Source organism: Pinus tabuliformis, chromosome 3_2, assembly GCF_031772625.1.
Source record: "Pinus tabuliformis cultivar Carrire ecotype Pingquan chromosome 3_2, CPIR1, whole genome shotgun sequence".
Lineage (NCBI taxonomy): Eukaryota > Viridiplantae > Streptophyta > Pinopsida > Pinales > Pinaceae > Pinus > Pinus tabuliformis.
The window spans coordinates 884,624,905-884,650,121 of record NC_142302.1 but is presented as its reverse complement, the minus strand read 5'-3'; the positions used below and the strand labels follow the sequence as shown (position 1 = coordinate 884,650,121).

Sequence of the window (25,217 nt, the reverse complement as noted above, 5' to 3'; positions counted from 1 at the left end):
AGTGACAAGCTCCCAGTTCAAACAGTGTTTCCAAAACTTGACAAAGAAGGAAAAATCATATTTGAGCCTGAAGTAGTCACGAAAACAAGAACCTGAAAATTATAAAATCGATTAATTGTAGAGTATCACATTAATTGGAAGAACTTACCCGCTGAAGATTCCACATGGGAGGATGAGAATTCTATACAGAAGCATCTGAAACTAATCAAGCATTAAGGAAAACACTTTTTTGAAGGAGAGGGGCATGTTAGGTCCCTATAATACTAGTGTATCCCCCTTATTGTTATTGTTAATGTAGCTCCCTATTTTTATTGGTGTGCCCATGTATCCCCCATGTTGTTATTGTTGTGCCCCATAGAAACCCACTATTGTTATTATTGTGCCCTTACATTATTATTATTATGTAGGCTCTAATTATATTGTGACCCCTTAGAATCCTATATATACCAAGGAGGCCTTATCATTATTATCATCCAATAATTGTTCATTTATGTAATGTAAAGGAGGTTTCCCCCTCAAAGAGGACAATTTTTAAGTTGTTGATCTATCTTTTCTTCTGATTTGTGAGCTAGTTGCATAACAGATATTTGGCGATTTTTTTTAATTGGTTCAATGAGACTTAAAGATTCCAATGTCACACAATGCTAGCTATTCTAGAAGAGATACTACAATTAAAATGTGTTTTTGATCAGATTCATCATTGTCATATTTACAGGGAGTGCAACACTACAACAAATGTCTTATCTAAAGCTAGTGTCAAACAAGATTTGGGAATTTGGAAAATCTTTGAACAACTAGGGGATGAATCTCATGAATATTTCCATAGGCTCTTCATTGGTGTTTTTTAGGAAGCTCTATAACAAGAGGATCTAATATCGTTGTTATGTTATTTAGTTTTTGCTCATATATCATGATCATGGATGGTTGAGGATCATGTTATGCTAGTAATGATTATATATATATATATATGGCTCTATATGTACTCTATATGGAGACACAATATGTTTGAACATGGGTGGTTTATCAACCAATATATTTAGTTTTGTTGTTGACAGATAGTTTTATTAGAATGCATGATGATGCATCAACATATTGTAATAATTTCATTTTCTAATGAAAAGTTATGATTTATTTCTAAGAAAAAAAATCATCAGAATATGAAATAGAGCAATAGATTGAGAAGAGAGACCAAGTATGAATAAGGTCAAATGAAAATGAAGGTTAAGAAAGCGAAAGATGAAGGAATCATATATTAACCAACTAATTAACTATTATTAACCAACTACTTAATTATCATTAACCAACTAATTAAATAGTGATAATTATTACTATTTTATAATTTTGTTTATTTAATATATTCAAAACTATCATACATTAACTCACTAATTAATTGTTATTTCTTTAATTTTATTTGAGCATTTCTCTAAGTAATTAACTAAATTCTAATCTATTTTGTTAATTAGTTAGAGGAAAAGAAATAATAATTAATTAGTTGGTTAATATATGATAGTTTTGAATATATTAAATACACAAAACTATAAAATAGTAATATAGTAATAATTATCATTATTATTATATTATTTATAAGAAATAAGGGGGAAGGATAAGAAATAGTGATAATATAATTTATAATATATAATTAAGGAAACTTAGGGATTTAAGATGAATTAATAAATAAAAGTAATAAAAGTTTAGGATGAAGTGATAAAGAAATATGAAGAAGGGTAAGAAATTAAACTAAATATAAGGAGATAATAATATTAAATTATAAATTTTAATTTAAAGGGTAAATATTTATAAAAGAAATATATTATAAATAATTAGGATAAAGGAAGAGTGGATAGAATATAATAAAAAAGGTAAAAAAGGCATAAAAATGTTCATAAGAAGAATAGGAAGGGATTAAGAATTCTATGGGACTAAGAGAAATTAGAAAAGAGGAGAGGGAGAATCAATCATAAAAATGGAAGGGGTACCCAAGAAAGGGGAAAAAGATAACTAGCATTTGCACCAGATGTTGCAAAGAAAACGCCGTAAGGCATAAAGTGCGGAAATCCATTATCCATGTAGTGTGTGCATTACTCAACAAGGTGGATCTCTTTAAATTTGTTGCAAACATTTATGTTATTGCACTGCTAATTTATTTAGAATCTACTACTACCTCCTCTTCTTGGAATATTAAATTTCTTATCACCCCATGATGACAATCCCTCTAATTATTGGAATCACAATTTTTTCCACTTTAGTGGGTTTACCGTCAACCTAAAGAAACATGAATTTGAGTCACTCAACTAAAAAGAAACTCAACTAAAAAGAAATTGCTAAATTGCTATTTATCATGTTTTGAGTAAAAACAATTAATAACTCATATTTACAACCCTTGAAATATTTACAACCTTTTAAGTCTTGTATTTATAACTCATATTTATAACCCTTTAAAATGAAACCAACTATCTATATTTTTATTAATAATAAAAAGAATCTTCTTTATAAAACTGACACTCACATGCTACTCCTATTGAAAAGGAATCAATACTCTTTGATAAGCAATATTCTTTGATAAGCAAGGAAAGCATTATACTCGACCTCACGGAACTCAGTGGGCAAAATTATCAATAACTAATTAATACTGATTTGCATCAATTTCTTTTGGTCCAACCAACAATTAAAATCCATCCCCTGCCACTACAACAATAATACACCATATATCACCTTCCCATTAAAACTGAGAATGAGCTGCAAGTAACTGTGAGAACGCGGATGCCTCATAAGCATGGAGTTAAGTTTGATCCCTGAGCTTTGCTACAATCCTCAACTGTAGAAATATTGAAATTTTTAAGAAGACTCTGGCCATTTCATAAGTAGCTGAGTTGACAGCAAAGTTTGTCTGTTGCTGAGTCCCAATCATAGAGATGTCTATATGAGTTATGTCAATGTCTAAGTAGAGCTGTTGAATATGGAATGTCGGTGTAAGTCCTCATCTCTGTCCAACTTATGTCAAAGCAAGGATGCTACAGAGGAAGAAAGAATTGGTTAATTGGTTGTGGATGATGGCATTTTTGCTAGAAAATGCAATATCTCCTTCATTGATTTCAAAACTCCATTGCTTCACTTGCACCTATCTTCTCAGGCTTTCATATTGATAAAAGCAATGTAGAAAATTTTGGTTGAGTTAGTTTCAAACCATAAAATCTACCCCAACTTCATCTAATGGGCTTGTAATATAGCCTTCTTTCCCACATTTTCTTGATTATAAAATAATGTCAAAGTAAAACGAGAGTTAGAAATATTTTTCAACAATAGTCACTTGCATCAGATGATTATTATCTCGCTTGGTTTTCATCCTTATGGCTTAATATGGACGGACCATTTTCTGCAAGATTAGGAAAGCCTACTGTGTCTTTGAAAGATCGATTTGATTAATGGACATAAGTTAAAAACGCAGTGATCATCATGTAAACAAATATATATATACTCTATATATATCAAAGCAGCAGACTGAAGGCACTGAATTTGCCCATTTCAGACTCATATATGATATATCTATTCAAATGTTTACATAAACCAATATTTCATCCACAGTGGCTAAGAGTAGTATATATCAAAGACTGAAGGCATTGAAATTGCCCAATTCTCTCATATATCCACTCAAATTTCTACACAAACCAATATTTCATTCACAGTGGCTAAGAGTATATATCAAAGTAGCAGACTGAAGGCACTGAACTTGCCCATTTGAGACTTATATATCTATTCAAATTTTTAAACAAACCAATGTGTGATCCACAGTGGCTAAGACTATCTATCAAAGTAGCAAACTGAAGGCACTGAACATGCCCATTGCAAAATTCAAACTCATATCTATTCAAACTTTTACACAAACCAATGTTCATCCACGTAGGCTAAGAATATATATTGAAGTAGCAGATTGAAGGCACTGAACTTGCCCTTTTCAGATTCATATATCTATTCAAACTCTTACATAAACCAGTCTTTCATCCACAGTGGCTCGTGATTTTCAAAATTGTTGTGTATGCCATAATAAGCACTTCACGAATCAACTAGGAATTGAAGGCACTTGCACAAAGAATATAATAACAGAAAACCAACGTATTCTTGCACAATAATATTATTGATGATAACACTATGCATAAATTGCTATTGCTTTGTTGTAAGCCACAGCAGGATCTTGATCTTCCTTGGCACAGATGTTACTGTCAGATGGACTGAGATGAATTTTTGCAGCCCCATTCTTCAATCCAACTTTATTCCTTTTCAATTTTGGGGCCATGAGAATCTGATAGCAGCCAACAAGTTTCTCCTTCTCCTTCTCAACCATCTCACCACCATCTTTTTGCTTTTCTTGATCTTTGCCCTGTCCCTTGCATGCACTACTGTTGAAGTCTTGACAGCGGGATTGTTGTTCTTGGGCATCAACAACATTATTAGGTTCAATGGACAGTAATTTTCTCACAAATGAAGGCCTGGGTTCGACATGATTCCCCATCAAATCTTTGAAACCCACAGCCCCCCAGTTGCAGGGATGAATCTGTTCATTCTGTGAAGATATACTCCATCAAGAATCATGGTGCCAAGGTTGAGAATGCCCTGTGGGTGACCAAAAGGACGACGGACCTGCAGTGCCAAGAAACTCATCCCACTGAAATTTGTGCTCCCGTAGCCCTTGAGGAGAGTGGAAAGCAAGACCCTCACAGTGCCTAGCAGGGTATCCCTGAGGCAACCCACGCAGTATATCTCCATAATCACAGCAGAGGTTTCACAGCGGAGCAAACTCTCTTCCACTCTGAATATGGCCTTGTCGTTCCAAGTAGGGTTTGCGCCCCCTGTTCTGTCAATTTGCGTCGTCAGTTTTTTCTCGAAATTGATCCATACAACACAGTAGGTCTGCATCATGCCAAAAAGATGCATCTCCTTCAGATCTTGAGCTGAGATGATGTTAAGCTCCAGCTGTGTGTAAGCTTCCCCCATGATGTAGAGTGAATTTACTGCACAAGGAAACGCAATATTCAAAGACCACCCTCATTGAAATTATAGGAGCAGAAACGCCATGAATGAAATCTTTTGAAATCTGAACATTGTATAGAACTGACTTATAAGACAAAACACATCATAGACTCTCTAGCTCATGATGATGAAAGCAGATGGAAATCAGTGCAGAAGGCCACCCCAAATGGTCATGATCGAAGCCAAGAAGCAGAAAAGCCCATTCATAGATACAACAATAATGGAACAAACAAAAAAAATTGTACCAAATCCATTTGTTGTTTCATTTTAGAATTTTATTGCTGTGATTTCCATTTCAAAACTCCATTACTTCACCTGCACCTATAGTCTCAGGCTCTCATATTCATAAAAACAATGTACAAAAATTTGCTTGAGTTAGTTTTAGATTATAAAATCTACCCATTTCAAAACTCCATTGCTTCACCTGCACCTATCTTCTCAGAATCTCATATTGATAAAAGCAATGTAGAAAATTTTGGTTGTTAGTGTTAGACTATAAAATATACCCATTTCAAAACTCCATTGCTTCACCTGCACCTATCTTCTCAGGCTTTCATATTGATAAAAACAATGTAGAAAATTTCAGTTGAGTTAGTTTCAAACCATAAAATCTACCCCAACTTCATCTAATGGCCTTGTAATATAGCCTTCTTTCCCACATTTTCTTGATTATATAACAATGTCAAAGTAAAACGAGAGTTAGAAATATTTTTCAACAATAGTCACTTGCATTAGCTGATTATTATCTCGCTTGGTTTTCATCCTTATGGCTTAATATTGACGAACCATTTTCTACAAGATTAGGAAAGCCTTGTGAATCCTTTAGCTTCAAAGTAATTCTTTCAGATCACTTGCCTATCTATCTGGAGTCTAGACCTCTCAAACGAAGAGGCCTAAAAACATACCATTTTCATTTGAACAGCTGCAGTTTGGCAACCCAGACATAGAAAATAAAATCCAGTATTAGTGAAATGAAGACACTCACATTACATGAACAAAAATGTGAAGTTTCAAAGTAATTCTTTCAGATCACTTGCCTATCTATCTGGAATCTAGACCTCTCAAACGAAGAGGCCTAAAAACATACCATTTTCATTTGAACAACTGCAGTTTGGCAACCCAGACATAGAAAATAAAATCCAGTATTAGTGAAATGAAGACACTCACATTACATGAACAAAAATGTGAATCCTTTCTAAGAAGCTTCAAAATGTAAAGAAAAAAGCGGAACAACTAGGTTTTTGTAAACATATTCAAAAGAAACATGAACTGGAGATAGAGATGGTTAGTGTTGTAAAAGAAAAGGAATTGATATTGTGGCTTGAAAACGACAGATGCTTCCTTTATACTTTTTAAGTGCCAAGCATAAACCACCTTCCAATCTAAGGAAGGATAACAGTAAGTACAAGGAAGACCACAGATGTTTCCTTTATACTTCAATTGTCAAGCATTAACCAACATTCATAAGGTAGGTGCTTCCGTAGACTCTATCTGACCATGTGACCAACCAGCCCAACTTAACAGCCATGACAGCATCAGCAGATCAGTGGCCCCTTGCGGGGCCACACCAGCCCAACTTAACAGCCATGACAGCATCAGCTGATCAATGGCCCCTTGTGGGGCCACACCAGCCCACCTTTGGGCAAACCACTATGTAAGAAAATGAAAACTTGGTGGAAACTGTAGCAGCAAGCCACTTTCACCTACCCATCTTGTCTCTCATGGCTAGTCTTCAAATGAATAGAGGAAAGATTACCGAGTCATGAACTTTTAAATGAGGGCATATTATCAAAAACCTTGAATGAGACTCATGAGAATCTATAAAAGAAAAGAAGAAGTCAGACATGCCTAACTTAGTGGTTGATACAGTGCTTAACCACATTAATCACCCTCGTTCAAACACTGGAAGGCATAAAGCCCTGCATTAGTAAAAAGTTCAGGAATGCGATTCTAGCTGCATATGTCAGGAATAGTAAATTAGAGGACGACCAAAAGTTGTTCGACAAAATGCCTGAACGAAATGTAGTTTCATGGAATACAATGATAGCAGGATATGCTCAGATTGGACGCATGGAGGATGCACGCCAATTATTTGAGAAAATGCCCAAACGAGATGTTGTGTCATGGACTTCGGTTATTACCGGATATGCCAAGAATGGATGCTTTCAAGAGTCATTGGATCTCTTTTCCTGTATGCATGAGGGGTGTGTTTACCGGAACTAATTTACATTCACCGGTGTTTTGAGTGCATGTGCCAGCCTTGAAGTCTTGCTACCAGGCAAGCAGGTCCATGCTGACAGTATTAAAATGGGTTTTCAATTTGATATTTCTGTGGGTAATGCAGCGATTAACATGTATGCCAAATGTGGAAGCATAGATAATGCACGGCAACTGTTTGTTACAATGCCTGAACGAGATGTAGTTTCGTGGACTTCAGTGATCGCAGGATATGCCCGGAATGAGCATGGCAAAGATGCATTGGAATTCTTTGCCCGAATGCTTAGTACTGGTACAATGCCTAACCAATCCAACCTAACTTGTGTCCTGGGCATATGCACGAGCCTAGCAGCCCTTGAAGATGGCAAGCAAATCCATGCTCACACTGTCAAAACTGGTTTTGTGTCAAATGTAAACGTGGGCAATGTCCTTGTTAGTATGTATGCGAAATGTGGGGAAATTGATGATGCGCGCCTGTTCTTTGAGAGGATGTGTGAAAGTAATGTGTTGTCATGGAATTCTATGATTGTGGGATATGCAGAGAATGGAAGAACAGATGAGGCACGGCAGCTCTTTGATGAAATGCCTGAAAGATATGTGGAATCTTGGAATGTGATGATTGTGGGATATGCTCGGAATAAAAAAACATTTGATGCCCGGGTACTATTTGAGAAAATGCCCGAGGCAAATGTCATATCATGGACTGTTGTCCTTACAGGATATGTTCAGAATGGACAAGATGAGGAAGCCCTGCAGCTTTTTTCTTGAATGGGACAATCTTGTGTGAAACCTAATAACTCCACCTGGGCAGTTGTTTTAAGTTCATGTGCTGGCCTAGCAACCCTGGAACAGGGCAAACAAGTTCATGCTCAAATAATCAAAGTGGGATTCGAGTCAGATGTTTTTGTGAGAAGTGCCATAGTTGATATGTATGCTAAATGTGGGAACCTAGATGATGCACGACTATCATTTGATAAAATTTACAAACCTGACACGGTCTTATGGACCACAATTATATCAACATATGCTCAGCATGGACATGGCAGGGAGGCATTACTGCTCTTTGAAGAAATGCAACAAGCAGGCTTGACTCCAAATCACATTACATTTCTTGGTGTTCTGGCTGCATGTAGTCATACAGGCCTAGTGGACAAAGGCTGGCACTATTTCTTATCCATGAGTCAGCATCATGGTATTAGACCAAGAGTGGAGCACTATGTCTGCATGGTAGATATTCTTGGTCGTTCAGGGCACTTGGATGAAGCAGAGGACCTTATCAACTCCATCCCTTATGAGCCTGATGCTATTCTGTGGAAGGCCTTGCTTGGTGCTTGCAGAGTCCATGGAAACCTTGATATAGGCAGACGTGCAGCAGAACACCTTTTTGATTTGGAACCTCAAAATGCAGCTGCCTATGTCTTGCTGTCAAATATTTATGCTGTTGCAGGCAAGTGGGATGATGTTGCAAAGGTGAGAAGAATGATGAAAGATAGGGAGATAAAGAAGAATCTTGGATGTAGTTGGATTGAAATCAAGAATGTGGCGCACAAATTTATTGTAGGAGATAGATCACACCCACAGTCAGAAAGAATTTATGCAAAGCTGGATCACTTGTCTAAGCGGATGAAGGAGGCAGGATATATGCCTGACACAAAATCTGTACTGCTTGATGTGGAGGAGCAGCGCAAGTAACAGAGTTTCGTTGTCACCACAGTGAGAAGCTGGACGTTGCCTTAGGGCTTGACAATACAGTTCCATGGTTGCTTACTTGTATAGTCACAAACCTTTGAATTTGTTGTGATTGCCACAAAAAATTCATCGGGGTGAAATTGTTGCTCTCGATGCATACTGATTCCATTATCTCAATTGTGGAATTTGATTTTCGGGGGATTATGATTTATCTATGATAATAATTTAAACTCCCCTCATTCATTAATTCTTCATTTATGATGTAATATTGGAGAAATGACAACAGGTTCAAAATTGCAAAATATTATCTGATATATAAACGGTGCCATCAACAACACAGACCTGTTTATTTTTAAATCAAGGTACACGATTTATGTGAGAACACTTCTCAAATGGCATGTCACCTTTAGGACAACTTTTCATGCCATTCTTAGTATAAACATATTAGAAGAGCTTGATTTCTATCACATTAACAGGGAACAATGAAACAACTGAATATCTTTGATGCCTAGGTATGTCTGCTACTTCTGACAGAAGCTCTTGTATTATTGGGTTCTTCTCTCATAGATTTTTGGATCTCTGTTAAACACCATTGTTTTTCTGCTCATGCATCTTAAGCCTATCTACTAATTTCTATTAACAAAAGAAAGCTTGTGGCTAAACATTTTTGAAAGTGATGAACTTGAACTTTTAAGTTTTTCTGATTTGAGTTTTGGCACATACCAGGAGAAAGTCACAGAACGCAGCATCATATTTTCTGATCTTGTGTCGAGTACTCTATGAACGGAGCTTTCCCAAAGGTAAGAGACAGACATTTTAAAGCAAGTAGGTTGACAAAGGAAATATAATGTCCAACTGAATAGATATAAATGGAATTTGAATTTATGCATCACATTAGGGTAAAGTAAACTAAATTTAAAAATGGTACACTTGCAATTTTTTTTTTTTGATGTTACAGGGAAGACAAACCTCGCTAGGATGCATCCATCAATAAGCAGCTATATTGTAGGTTGATAAGAGTTCAAAACTTCAAACTTTCAAAACAAGCTAAATTCAAAATTTTGATCAATCTTTCTGTAGGAACACGGTTGACGAACATTGTTAAGATTCACAATCCCTCATTGCTGATTGCTTTTTCTTATCCTTCTGCAGGTTATTGCTTTTTCTTATCCCTCATTGCTTATTGGAATTTATGGTCCATCGTTTGTATAATCCAGAGGAAACAAATGTGAATAGGATAGGGTTAGGGTTGATGAACAATACAATGATCGATCCGGGCGCTAGAGAGTGCCTTCTTCTTCGAGCAACTCTACCAATAGGCCTTCATCTTATCAACCTTATGAGTACGAGACACTTATTTTTTCTTTAATTTCTGTTTGAAATGTCCAGAAATGTTTTTAAGTGAAACTTTATGTTCTGTGCTTTAGGGATTATAGGTTGGGCTAGTCGTTCATTGCTAATTCTCTTAGAATTAAATGTTCAGGACGAGTAACTCACATGTTGTTACTTTTCGCTAGGGTTTTAGGAGAGGTAGGTTACTTGTGCGAGGTATTGCAACTTCGTTTAATATTCCCATTCACGATTTCCATCTTTTAATATGCGAGCTCCGGTATGGTGATTCTACCCTAACTGCTCTAGCCATAACTTGGCTTTGCCTATTCCACAAAGCCTGGATAGTTTCTCCGGCACTTCTGCTGCAACGAACCGGCTGAAAATAGTGCCATAAATATATAGTTAGCCTTCTGAACGTTTAAATCGCTTTAAATTGAATGAATTCCATCGAAATCCTCTCTCAGGCATTTGCAAGTCATGCACATGCAAGGGGGTAAGAGTACACTAATACGATATCTACCTTACAAATTTGAGCCAGGAAAACCACTGATCCGCTGCACGGGATTAATGATCTGCAATAGATGCACCTCTGCCTTCGAAATACCAGCTGCATAACCTGAAAATATGAAGAAAACCCTTGTTCATGGAGCAAAATATTATATCATCGTCAATTCAAATCAACGGATAAGGATTACCTAATCGTCTAACACTAAAATCCAATGACACATATTTTGACACGAAAGCAATGTGGGGAGTTAATCTCAGAGAGAAACGCCTTGAGGCGTAAATATTGAAAAAAGGAACAAAACATAGCATATTCAAATACACTAAACTATCATTCTCATCGTAATCTACATTCAGTGCAGTCACAAAATAGCTAAAATCCTTTAAAACCCGTTAACAGTTTGCGAAGTGTGTTGAAGCAAATATTTGGCCCCGTAGGGACAGCATCCATATGCAATTAAAACCTGCAAACTACATTATATGTGAAGTGAAATACACTGGTGCATCACATAAAAATATGTTTGTTACTGATATTGTTGATTTGGGCTAAGCACCCGGGAGTTATTATCCCTACACTGAAATGACCGAGCTTCATGAAATACGCTGTCTATTCCTCTCAGCACGAGGAATGCCTGAGATTCTGTTGGCAGTTTGGTTATTTTCCAAACTTTATTTCCTTTGTTTGCCTTGAGAGATTATTTATAGAAGAGTTTACTAATCTGGGGTATACAATAAAGAAAGCAGACCAAACTTAATCTTGAATACTTGACCTTGATAGATAAAGAAGCCCCAGAAAATACGCTGAAAATCCTCTTTATTGCACTGCAGATTGCAGTGATACACTAATCTCAAAAGTATAAGAGCCCTCCCTCTTTACTCTACTGCAGATTACAGAGATATCCTCCCTCAAAAGCATAAGAACCCTCCCTCTTTACTGTATTGCATATTAAAGAGGTAATTTTCTGAAAAAAAAAACATAATAAAGCGTTTGCAAAACCCTTTGACAGGATACTTCTTGAGAAGAATTTAAAAACTGTTACCATTTGGAATGGAAGGGTAAAGAAGAAATCTGTTTTGTGAAAGTTGATTGTAATAAAAGCTGGGTTAACCTTACAAGCATTAGAAAACTGTTACCATTTGTAATGCAAGGTTAAAGAAGAAATATGTTTTGTGAAAGTTGCTTGTAATAAAAGCAAGGGTAGCCTTACAAGCATTAGAAGTAACGGGATGATTAGATCTCATAGAACAAGGACATATTTCCATTACAGTATCTTTAACCTTCCACCTGGTATCGGACACAAATCATCAGTGAAACCAAGGATACTTAATCATAGGGAGAAAGTTACTATAAAAATTGTGTCATCCCAGTAAAACCTGTAACCAGAGATAATGCTTCAAGTTGGTGATTAACGGAAAGAATCCAGCTTCGATGGCAAATATTTTCCTCTACTTCCCCATTCACGTCTGGGCATGAATTGTAAGTGTTGAAGGAAGCACTTTCTTCTGTAAAACAAAATAGCATTTAACATTTTTTTTAACGAGGAAAAGTCCCCTATTACTGGATGCTAGTGTTGTAATAGCATTTCTATTTACCTTACATAAAGCTGCATTACATTGTAAAAACAAAGCCTCACTGCATGTCCCCTATTACTGGATGCTACTGGATGCTAGTGTTTAAGTAGCATTTCTATTTACCTTAACATAAAGCTGCATTACATTGTAAAAACAAAGCATCACCACATGTCTAACATATATATGGATGGAGTTACAGACTTCAACTCCTACTATATGTTTTTGGAGTTTGGACTATTTATTTACAAGAAAAACAATCTTTTAATTAAATAAAAGCAGTTTGAAATCCTAGACATTTTCAATGAATCCTGAAAGCAGTTTCAGCATCTTATTTCAAGACACTTTCAATTGATCTCTGAAAACAGTTTCAACTTATGCATTACATTGTAAAAACAAAACCTCACCACATATATAACATATATATGTGTGGAGGTACAGATTTCCATTCCTTTTGGAGTTTGGACTATTCTATTTCCAAGAAAAGCAAGCTTTTAATTAAATAAAAGCAGTTTAAAATCTTACTTCAATATACTTTCACTTTATCTCTGTAAGCAGTTTCAGCATCTTACTTCAAGATACTCAGTTCATCTCTGAAAGCAGTTTCAGCTCATCTCTGAAACCCATTATCCAATGATTATTAAAGTAAAACTCATACAGTTATCTAGTTTCCTTGAACCACTTGGGCTTAACACCAATGTTGAAGTTAAGATACCAGAACCCAATTGAACTTCATGTCCAAGAGGAAAAATACAAAACAATACTCTCAATTATTTTAAATTGAACTTCAACCAGACCTAATTTAATTACAGAGGAAATAGTCATTTATATCTTTCTGTCATCATCCTAATCTCTTGCACATCGATTTCAACTCATGGAATATCTAACGCCACATTTCTCAAGGATTCGATTGCCACCAAACGCTACATTTCCCTATCTTGCACATGAAGCTGCCAATGCCAGGGATGTCATGCTCAACACGAAGCTAATGAAAGGCCCTCTCTTCATTGTAGGTAATACCCAGCGACATGATAAGATTCAGAGAGCTGAAACTTCGCACCTTTCGAGACCAAGGAAAAGATAATTACAGGGAAGCAGAACTGTGTTTGGAAGACCAGGAGTCACTATTCACAGCAGGTCTTGTTAGGGAAGAAACGTTGCTCATTGCAGAGATGGAGAGTGGAATTGAATAAGCAGATAAAGGGGCCCTCATGGGAGTTCAGGGAGGAGTATCGTGCTCACAGGGGGATGAAACAGCAGTGCCTAATGCGGTAGGTAATGAAGACATTTTATCAGTATCATAGATGGGATTCGAAGTAACAGCATAGACGCTCTGCCGCTTACCATATTGCCTCAGAGATTCATTTCTTGAATAGGCCGAGAGTGTATGATTACTTCGCCATGGGGAAGACCTGGGAGATGAGAGGGAAGCGAATCGACCAGGTGCCGAACGAGGGGAAGTGCCGCATGAAAACGGTTGGGAAAGCAAGTCTGACAAGTTCATGGGTTGAGGAGACGGGGAAGGGGGCTTCCAATAGCAACCGGATTCTTGCATCCTCTGTTGCTGCCGCAGCAATCCAATCGAATACAGGTCCCGCCATTGCTTCTGTAGTTGATAACAACGTTCCCGCGTATTGTTCTTAGGAGGCAACTTAGATTGTTCTTAGGAGGCATCTTTAGAGCGAACAGGGCATTGAGATTTTGCCATCCCTTGCTCTGAAACAGAGGATGCAATCTTATCTTCACCCACAGATTCTTCGTCCTGCATATCCTCTTTATTCTCTTCTTTGATAGTGAACAGCAACCTCGGTCCTCCCGCACCCCTGCATATAGAGACTATCGTTGCTACTAATAACGCTGGGAGTAGTCCGGAATAGAGTTGCTGAAATCTCTGGATCTGATGCCTCCCGTATCAAGTGAGAACCCAATGAACCCACCAGTCCTTCACGAGTAAAGTTGAAGCCATTAACGGGGAAGCGTTGGATTATCCAATTCCCAACTGTTGAAGCCTCCCTCCATGGATTTAGGGACAACATTAGTGATCCTCCTCCTATTTCAAGGACTCCGGCACTTCCAGTAAAATAAGTAGTAGACTTCAGCCAGGAGCACCTGCACGAATGACTAGAATACAATAATCAGGCCACTGCCATGGTTGAATTATCACTTCCTATTTAGAGCGCTGAACAAGACCATTGTATAACAAAAATACCATTTTTTTTGCCGCCATTGTCTCTCTGGTCCAAAGCCCGCCATTTCAATTCTTGCATACTGTGAACAAGCATCGCCAGAAAGCACAAAAGTGCAGGTCTATTGTTCAACTTTTCAACCGGATACAAATGCCTGATTAGCTAAATAATAGTTAAGTTAACAAACACCATAGTTGCAAACCCACCTCTGCTCTTTATGAATCTGCTCTCTAGTGGTTATGGCGCGGCAGTGTTCTGAATGCAGAGTCGAACTGAAAATTCCCAAAACACACATATCAATACAAAAAAGTTCAGGTGTTCAGTGCATACCTCTAAAGCACCGCCAGAGTAGCATGCTCGGGCCGCGGGCGAAGCAAAAACATTTGCGTTGAGTGTAAATTAAAAAAAGTTCGTGTCAAAAACCCTTGTTCATGGAGCAAAATCGGTTGACGGTTCGGAAGGAAGATAGCGGACAGTTATTGCAGGATCGAACGAACAGTCGCAGTTAGTGCAGGATCGAACGAACAGTCAATTCAAATCAACGGATAAGGATTACCTCATCCAATGGCACATATTTTGACACGAAAGCAATTTAGAGAGTTAATCTCAGAGGGAAACGCCTTACGGCGTAAAGAGGAGAAGACCAAGACAAAGGAAAGAGGGAGAGAGTAGATCGAAATGGGGAGGGGGAGGAGAAGACTAGGATAAACTAAGACTTAGTGGAGAGAAGATGGATTATGGATTATCATAAATGGCTAAGCTTATAACCATCATCTAAGTTGAAGTTGTTAGGATTCTTCTCAAGTTCGAGAGATTCCCTGGTGACTTTGGTAGAGTGGAACAGGTTAGAGGCTGAAATATTGGTTTTGTAAAAGCAAATTGAATGCTTCGTATTGTAATAGTGCTCCCAAATAGTGGACTTAGATGTGTGGTTGTGGAAGTTGTCAATAATGTGCTCCGAGAGTTAGGATTTAAAGGATCTCTTGGTTTGACCTATGTAAAACTTCCACAAGAGTAGAGGATTTGATAGACTCTTGGGTCGAGCAGAGGGACATCCTTGTCTTTAAGAGGCTTAAGGTTTTATGAGGCTTGAACAAGGTCTAGGTATTCTTTTGAAAGACTCTTGAACAAAAGGTCAATAAACCCTTGAATGGAGGGTAGAGACATTTTGGCTAGGGGTTGATCATTATAATGGCATTTTGGTTTAGGATGGAAAGAAGAGTGGAAGGATTTGCAGGTCCAAGAAGATAAATAACCATTGGCCTTGAGGGATTTTGTTAGATGGGACTTTTCATTCTCAAATGCTTGAGGATTAGAGATATAGATGGCCCAAGTGATCAAGGTTTTTCGAACAACATATTTTTGAGCTGGGTGGTGGTGGGGATGGGCATGTAGGTATTTGTGAGTATGAGTCATTTTTCTACAGGTCTAATGGGTTATGGGTTAGGGAGACACAAGACAAGAACATCAAGAAGGGAAGGGTATGGTTAGCTTCAAATTACATAGTGAACTAGATGTGGGGGGAATCTAATTGAGATGGGAAAGTAAAGTCGTTTAAGAGCAGGAATACCATGAGGATAGATTAGGAAGGTTTCATCTACAAAGTGAAACCAAAATTTGGGTTTTTGGTGGTAGTTTTCAAGGGATAGAGTTTCAAAGTGTTCCATAAATATGTTGGCTACAATGGGGGAAAGGGATGATCCTATGGTAGTACCTTCAGAATGTTGATAATAGACTCCCATTCCATGGTATTGCTTTCAGAATGTTCATAATAGACTCCCTTATAGAAAAAGGAAGCGGTGGTCATAATTTTTTTTATAAAGTCGAGCGTCTCAAAGTCAACAAGACTATAGATGAGGTTAAGGTCTCCTAGAAAAAGAATTTTTGTAAACAAAGAGACAACATCAAAGTTAACTAAGACATCATGCTCATCAAGTTTAAAGTGTTTAGTTTTATGGATGAAATGAGTGGAGTGTTTAATGTAGGAGGGGGATTTTCTATAGAATGGGTGAAGCTTTTTAGTAAGATATTGAGAAAGGGCATGGATAGGATGCTCGATGGTACTCATGATGGGTCTAAGGGGGATATATTTTTTGCGGATTTTAGGCAGACCATAAATTGTGTGGGTGTTGCATGGATTAATGGGAATAATAAGCTTTTGGATAGATGGGTCTAAAGAGGAGGCTTTAATGGCTTTTGTGACTTTGTTGGAAATAAAGTTTAGGGGTTTTTTTTATTAGAGGCTTGTATGAGGGAGAAAGCAGGAGTTCATGCATTTTTCAGCCATACCCAAAAAATTTCATAACGATAGAAGCATTACCCTTGTCGACTTTTAGTATGAGGATAGATAGGTTGTTGTTAAGGTTTCGAAGGAATTGAAATTCATCTTTTAAGAGGTTTTTCTTGGGAATCTTAGCTCTTTGAAGAATGTGCCCACATTCTTATCAAAGCTCTTCAGCATCATGGGGCAGAAGATGGTTCGAAAGGGACTTGACAGAACAACTAATGTCTTCAAAGGGAATATTAGGGGGAACTAAAGCACAGTTGAACCCTTTCTCTAAAAGGCGAAAGGAAGGGAATTCAATATCCACAGAGGATAAGTTGACCCCTTTGGCATTAAGGGAAGGGATAACATGTAAGGGAAATTGGGGGGGGGGGGGCGAGGAGCAACTTAGAGAGGGTTAGGGGAGGTAAGATATTTAAGGCTAGGGGGCCGAGGGGAGGATGGGGTTCCTAATGAAGTGTTAAGAGAAACCTTAAAAATAAGAGGGCGCACATCCACGGGGAAGTTGAGAGGACTAATGGAAGAAATAATTATCTTCAATGATTTTATTACAAGAATGAGGTAAAGTAAGGGAATCACCAATATCATGGTGATTGAATTAAGAGAATTTCAACTACTTTTACATCTAAACAGAATTAGGGATATTTATTTCCAACTTTATTTCTCTTCTACATTTTAAAAAATATTTAATTTTTTTTTTGTCAATTAAAATTTTTTCGTTAGATTTTCACAAAAACAAATATTACAGAAGATGTCTCAACAACCCCCTTTTCCTCATTCATACCAGACTTGCTAGAATAGAGTGTTGGAGGATGACATAGATAGATATTTACAAATAATATTTCCACCTGGCATAGTATCCATTTAATACTTGTAAAAAAATAGAAAAGAAATAGAGACTAGCAACAACATTTCATGGAGGGGGATGGGGAAGAAGCACAATGGGGGCAAAAAAATAGCCATCACACTCATGCATGTGAAAATAAATATGTTCCACCCAAGCTTCTAAGTTATAGAGGTGGTTATTTGTTTTGCAGTGGTTTTGACAAAGAGAATCCAATTGTTCCAATATATTATTCTGACTATACTGAATATCATTCATATATGTGACGAGTTCATTATGGTCTTGATACTTGTGGTCGTGAATGATGTCAATATTGAGCCGAATGTCTTGAAGTTGCACAAATAAGGATTCTATTATTGCGGGAGCCTCAATTATTCCTGGAGAGAGAGCTGGGGAGAGCTTCACCTCACCCTCATGCTCTATGCTGAATGAATTCCCTGAATATGAGTTGTTGTGAGGAGTGGACCGACCTGCATTAATGAAATTTCCACCCCCATGACAAGGCTTCCCTCACTGACAAGGCATTTTTTTGGTAGCAAGGGTGTTGAGCAACCAGAATTGAGAGCACCCTGAAGTATTCCTACAATGAAAATAGAAATAACACCTTCCAAGGGAAAAGGACATTAAGAAAGGTTGGGCAGGACTAAAGACATCACCAAGGAGGAGATGAAGGGCTACCCAACAATTCACCTAGAAATTTCCCCAAGCCCCCAGACGCCACCAAAGACTACCCTAGCAACCTAGATGGGGACCCCTGAGACACCAGAGCCAAAGAGAAAGAAATGAAAACTACTACCAGACCGAAAAGTAGAAAAGGACAACCCTTTAAATAGGTAACAAATAGAGAGGGTAGGTACAAGCAAACTGAGGTAGGGGAATCTACCATTCCCAAATAGAAGAGACCTAGAGGGTAAACCAAGGTCATAAAATCCACAATAGCCAAGAAACACTTGCAAACACCAAGCGCCATAAGCAGAGACAAAGCCATGCTAGGGCTCCCTAAGACAACACACAATGCACATGATAGACCTTCGGGCCTCATTTAAACAGTAGAGCATAATTACTAATTCAAATCCGGTAAGAGAGATCACCTTGAGCTAGAAAAATCATATAAGGCAACTGAACCAAAATTTAAAACCCCAGGCAGTTCCAAGACGCAATTTTCCTCCCAGGAAAGAGCTGAGCTCCTAGGTACTCGTTTGAAGGCCAAACTCCCTCCAAGCTAGAGTGGACCAGATTTCCATTGTGTTGCATCTCTAGAGCCAAAACCCCAGTGAGATGTCACGGTTACCATCACCCACTTTGTCACCCTCCCTCTTTCCAACATACATGGCCAATCTTCCAACAACAACAAGAACTTTGCCACCTTTATTAGCATAACCATAACACCATCCAAAAAGATTGTCTAGAAGGAACGGGGTAATCAAAATGGTCATTGAATGTAGCATGTGCACTACATGGTGGAGGGGGAAGGCCCTAAGTACCATCTTGGCGTCATATGATTGCCCCCATCGGGGGAAGGAGAATCATGTTCAAGGATATCATTAAGAGTCTAGAATTCCCCCGGGTCTAGGTTGGTTGCACTCAAAATGTTGTGCCATCGAGTGGAAAAATCCCTGTGTTGGCTCAATGAACCACTATTTTCTAGCCAATTTGATACTTTATTTCCAGCATGCAGGACATAACCCGTGGTAGAGTAGGAAAATCGACCCAGGAATCATTTTATGTGATCCACTTGGGACTCTAAGCGCCATATTCGCACTATTTTAGAGGAGGGGGGTCCACTAATGATATTTTGAGTCATTTGGATTTCCAACTTGGTGTTGGCTTAAGGGGGCTTGACCCAGGTTCAGAGTTATTCACACCTACCAACAAAACCCTAACTGTTGGCCCTTTCAGCAACAACTTGCATAGCACAAGCTATAGTCTCACCCGAAGCAGTATTGGGGGATGCTAGAACCAGGTTTATGCATCCATAGGCCTGTGTGATGGTCTTCTCAAGGATCTATACCTTAGATCTACCTTCGCGCAGATCTACCCTTTTCGAATAGTAAAATATAGCAACTCTATCTTATGTCTTTCCTATGTTTGGGAAGGAGGTTAATTATACTTATTATGCATAAACATTACAGATTTATCCTTTTTGCACAGAAATAAAGCATTAAGTCATATAAATCAGATCATTGAGTGAAGATGCATAAACTTAACATAAATAAAGAACAAGGCATAGATGCAATAGATTTAATCCAAAATGGTCTTTATTACATTTAGAATTTAGTTACGGACTCTTTCCACCCTACATACCTAGCTGCAGGGGCCCACGCACTCAATTGCAAGAGCCTTCCCCTTTCGCTTGAGTATTGGAAATAGACTTTTCCTGCCTTAGCACTTTGCCCTTACAATGGTTCTCTATAAAGTTCTATCTTTAGACTCGCTATGACTCAGTTATATATAGCTTTTTCATTACAATACCATGGCTCGCGACCCATGGGTGAGTCTCAAAACCGACCTATCACCTACCCATACAAGGGAATAATTTCCCTTTGACTCTTACTAAGCTTTGTGCTATGCTTCCTTATTTCGCGAAGACTTTACATTATTTTACAAAAACTATTACAAAATTGTCTTAAATTTACCCTATGGACCTTATCCCAATAGGCCCCCAACAAAAATATGGTGACTTGCCCTCAAGTCACTCAACTGGTTTCTCCACTTTCTGGCAGAGTTCGTTGAACTCCATCTTCAAGATGTCAAGGTCCACTATGCTCTGTACAACATTCTATTGTGCTTTTTGGACCAGCTTCTCTATATTTGTCCCCTCCATCACAAGGCACATAGTACTCTACGTCTACTGGAAAGTTTTCAGCTTCTCTTGGATAGCCAGAGTAACCTGACTTGCTTCCTCTATCCATGGTTGAAGTCGAGCCTTCAAAAATTGCTTCTTGTGTTGTAGCTCCTCAATCTTTGCATGAAGCACCTTCATTTCCTGTAAGCGCACGGAGCACTGGATTAGCACCAAAGTGTGTGTTGTCACCTTGATCTCATCAAATTTTTGTTGTGCCTCTCTAATCTCTTTACCCAATCTTTGCAAATTTGAGTCCTCCTGCAAAGTGTTCCATAGCTTCATTGCATGTTCAAAGAGAGAATTGCAGTATGTGACTGCACTATCCAAGCTAGTCGTATGTTCCCTGATTATTCCACCGCACTACTCCCTTACCTCTGGCAGAGTAGTCAGCTACAACTTCAACTGTAATTCCTAGATCTTCATCTAGGAGTCGAAAGTAACTTGGCCTACCTCTTCTTTGGACTGTCATACTGTTGTAGCCAATTTTAGAACCTTTGCGGATGCGACCGCATCCTCTGGAATGTGTAGCTCCGGTACTGAGTTACATGCTTGTGTAATTGCTGCTTCTAGGCTCTGGCTTCACGCTTCGAGCTCTTCTTTCTCCTTAAGAGCCTGAACCTTCTCGACGAAGATCTACACATTGTTCGTTTTCACTTATCTTATCATCGTTAGTGTGCATTTCTCTCTCATCCGGAGCTCATCCGAGACCCCCTAATGAAGTGCATGGAGGGTATGAAGTGGTAGCACAGCTAAATTCATACCCACTCCCTTGATATTTCCAAGTTGAGTGTTGTCTTCCTCTGACTCCGCGTGCAATGTTTGTTCTGGCAAGGAAATGACTCTGAGGTCTAGAGTTCATTATGGTTCCAAGGTTCTCATGCTCGCTTACCGCAGGCTCGCTCGAACCTTGCTCGCTTGTCCAACACTTGCCTGAATTCTGCCTGTCTGAATATGCAACTCGCACAAATCCTTTTGGATGCTCCCCAATGTCTACATGTATTGCTACTCGAACTGTTGCCACAGTTCCATTGTGGTATCTTAGACCTTGTCCCCGATTTCGTTAAGGTCCCCTTCTATGAGGACCATTGGGTCAATGCAAGCTTACTTGTCTGACTTGTGCATTTTCCGTGGTCCGGTGGTGGTCTCCTTTTATCGCTTCGACAACTTGAAGGGAGTACTTGGCGTGTCACCCCCACCTCCTTCCTACTCAGACAATTCTTGTTCTTTAGTATGCTGGGAAGTTGATGCTTCGACTTCCACTATGTCCTTTTTAATGGCACGCTCTTTCTCAATACGTTATTTTTCAGCAACTGCCTTAGCAACAATTGTCTTAGTAGGAACATATTTCTTCTTTTGAGCAGCCTTCTAGCACGCTGCTGCTTTCTATGATTCTTTCTTATTTTTCTCAGTTGTTTCCTGCACAAAAGAGCTTTCTTCGCCCCTACTGGTACCTGCACCAACATTCGTGGGTTGTTTTCACTCCGCTGGCCAACTCCCTACAATCTCGTGCACATCTGTCTCGGAAACTAGGTATGGAAACTTGTTCTCGATCTGCTAGGGTGTCGTCTCGCCTGAATAGAGACATTATGGAAGTCAGCCTTAAACTCTGCGAAGGCCCTCAATTGCTCAAACAAGGTTGGGACAACCTTGGTCTCTTACTTATCACTGTGCAGATGTCCATCTCGACCAAAATCTAGAAAAATTTGGACTCCATGATCTCCTCCGAATCCTTTGCTACCCACAGCAAAGCGAACTTCGCTACCTCTTGTAAATCTTCTTCCTACAAAGGGAATAGACTATCCTCCAGCAGTCACCATGCAACTAATACAATCAACAACAAGAGCTAGACATAGTGAAATGTCTTGCTCTCCTCTTGTGCTTCGCAGCAGTTCGCTAAGAACTCCTTGCAATGGTAATGTGCCCAATTGTATTGCACCCCCTTCGTGCATTGTGCAGCCAATGGAATTAATAGCACCAGAACCTCGTTCGCACGACATTTCCTCATGATCTTCCTGGCTAGAATTTGAGTGGTAAACTACACTGCTTGGTCTCGAATTGAGCAGATAGAATATCCACGTGACTTCTGTTTTAGCCCAAACTCAGATTTCATTTTATCCACAAGCTCCTTCTCTTTGCTATTGCCTCCAAATTCCTTTGCGGGGTCCACCCCTTTATAGGGAAACTTCGTAATTTGATGGATCAACATATCTGTTATGGGGATGGGCTCGCCTAAGCACAAACACCCATCATGCACTAGTGCGAGCAATTGGTGCACACATACAATATTGATAATTGATATGTGGAAGTGTGGCACACACATCATATGCAACAATCCAACTTGCTTGACACCTTTAAGCCATTTCATCGGTTCCAACTTTGCGACCCTAGTTTATTCATAGTAAATCTTAGTCAAGTATTTATTGGTGGCTAAGTGAGGGAATTTCTCGTGTTTAACGAGATCCCAATCTTCCATCTTTAACACCAGGATACGCGCTAAGAGAGTGCCTTCAAAAACTATTTCTTCTGGTAACAACGGTGTAGAGACCATGAATTTTCCCAAATCCAAGTCCTTGGTTACCTTGGCTTTCCCTTTCCACAGAGGAATATACGCTGGAGGCCTTGCAATAGTCTCTACCGCCTCATCATCCAGTTCCTCAATGCCATCGTGGAGCTCTTCTGCTTCCAAATCCATTGGTTCCTTCAGTTTCTTTGCCTTATCCTTCCTTTCTTTTTGTCGAGGCTCCAGGTTCTTCCTTGGTGATTGCCTCACCGGTATAGGTTGTGGTTTCTTTCGTTTCTCCTTAGAATCTGATCGATTCGGCCTAGGTGACCTCGATGCCATAGGTACGGATGGCATAGTTTCCATTGACACAACTTTAAGGGTCTCTACCTGAGAGACCACGACTTCAGAACTTACTGGAGAAGACATTTTTTCAAGGATAATCTTCTGGTTCCACCATGGTAGTCTCACAAATGCTGGACTAGAAACTAAATCCTCCCAAACCTATCGATTCATATAGTGGGAACAAGAGGGATTATACAAACCTTTCAAAAAGAAAAGTGTTATTCGACAGACCAACCTGCCTGATTTATAGGAAAATTTGAATTCAAATCCGACTGTTCCCTCTATTTTCTAACCCTAAATGCATATTTGGCAGTAGATCTCCAAATATTTTCACCATAAATGTTGCCTACCTGCTCCTCCAAATGCGATTTTTTCTATCCAATCATGAATAGTGACTGCAACGGCTAGTTTTCGACCTGGTTGCGCGACACTAATCCCCATGGTGCAACTCGTCCATCGCATCTTCTTCTGTCGCAACTTCTTCGGCCACAAATTTTTCCATCATAGCTTCTTCGGTTGTACCTTTTTCATCCATCGCACAGCCTCCTCACTACATTTTATTCTTCTTTGGGCAGTGTAGTTTATAGTCCCACTCTCCATTTGAGCTACCCAGAGCACTAAGACTGTCCTGCTACCATATAGTCATTGCGTAGGGGAAAAATCCCCTGTATACAACTTCAATCGACTTCCATTCACCCTTATAGGGAAAAATTCACCATTTAGCTTCACAAGCTGAATTGCGCCACCATCCGTGATTTCCTTGAAGACATAGGGTCCCAGCCAGTGCATTTGAAATTTACTCGGAAACTTTGTGAACTTATTATCATAGAGAATAACCAAATCATTCACCTTAAATGTGTGTAGCTTAATATGCCTATCATGCCAGGCCTTCTCACATTCCTTTTGTACTTGCTAGTGAAAGCCTGCAAGAAATCGGTCTTCTTCCAATTCCATCAACCGTGCGAGCCATTCCTCCAAGGTCTTGCGATCCGTCATCTCTGTCAAAGCCACACTACGCAAGCTTGGAAAAACATATTCCACAGGCACCATCACCTCGATCCCATAGACCAATCTAAATGAATTTTGGCCTATCAACTTCTTGCACATTGTCCTGTATGCCCATAGAACTGTTGGGATGCGTACATCCCAATCGTTCCTCTCCACGTTACAAACCTTTGTCAGCACATTCTTCAGGATCTTATTGAACGCTTCCACTGTACCATTGGCTTGGGGATGATAGCACATACTCTTCTGATGGTATATATGGAACTCTTCGAGCATCGCACTGATTTTTTCGTTCAGTAAATGTGTACCCCTATCATTCATCAATACTTTAAGACACCTAAACCGTGTTAAGACATATTCAAACAGGAAATTCACAGCGGTAGCAGCAGTACAATCCTTCACCGGCTATGCTTGTGCCCATCTGGTTAAGTACTCTGTCGCGATAATAATGTACTGTGTGCATGTCTTCCTTCCTAGTGGTTGTATTGGACCTACAAAGTCAATTCCATTTGTTAAATACTTGTAGCGAAACTTGAGTGTTTAGGGGAAATTCATCTCTTTGCGAAGGCTTCCATGTCCTTTGACAAGCATTGCATGCTTTAAAAAATGCCTTAAAGTCCTTATGCATTATCGGCCACCATAACCCTATGCGCAGAATCTTCTATGCAGTTGCTCTACCTGCATAGTGTCCTCTCGCCACTCCTCCATAGGCCTCGGTGAGGGTACTAGCACACTCAAACTTCAGAACATATCTGCACAATATTTCATCAGTCCCCATCTTATACAAGTGTCCCACTATAACAGAGAAATCAGCAGCGCGAACCACCAGTTCCTTCTTCTATTGAGTAGAATATCCTTCCAGGGTTGTTCTG

At 39.0% G+C, this 25,217-nt stretch overlaps 2 protein-coding genes and 2 pseudogenes across 3 annotated transcripts; 1 reads left to right on the top strand and 3 right to left on the bottom strand.

Annotated features, from left to right (window-relative positions):
• Positions 1–4,506: 4,506 nt before the first annotated feature.
• Positions 4,507–4,989, bottom strand: LOC149183435 (protein SRC2-like). The gene has a single exon (XM_089414945.1). It carries the CDS (start codon positions 4,987–4,989, stop codon positions 4,507–4,509), a length of 483 nt encoding a protein of 160 aa, XP_089271071.1.
• A 3,021-nt stretch (positions 4,990–8,010) lies between these two features.
• LOC149183434 (pentatricopeptide repeat-containing protein At4g02750 pseudogene) lies at positions 8,011–8,934 on the top strand (annotated as a pseudogene).
• Positions 8,935–13,087: 4,153 nt separating this feature from the next.
• On the bottom strand, positions 13,088–14,997 carry LOC149183433 (uncharacterized; annotated as a pseudogene). The gene is made up of 2 exons (XR_016257182.1): positions 14,546–14,997; positions 13,088–14,445 (listed from the first exon to the last, which is right to left on the bottom strand). The product of XR_016257182.1 is annotated as an uncharacterized LOC149183433 (transcript).
• Positions 14,998–24,252: 9,255 nt separating this feature from the next.
• Positions 24,253–24,666, bottom strand: LOC149183432 (uncharacterized). Its single transcript, XM_089414943.1, has one exon. It carries the CDS (start codon positions 24,664–24,666, stop codon positions 24,253–24,255), a length of 414 nt encoding a protein of 137 aa, XP_089271069.1.
• Positions 24,667–25,217: the final 551 nt, after the last annotated feature.

Coding starts and splice junctions, on each gene's coding strand:
- LOC149183435 (XM_089414945.1), bottom strand. CDS start 4,989: ATGGGGGAAGCTTACACACAGCTGGAGCTTAACATCATCTCAGCTCAA.
- LOC149183432 (XM_089414943.1), bottom strand. CDS start 24,666: ATGAATGATAGGGGTACACATTTACTGAACGAAAAAATCAGTGCGATG.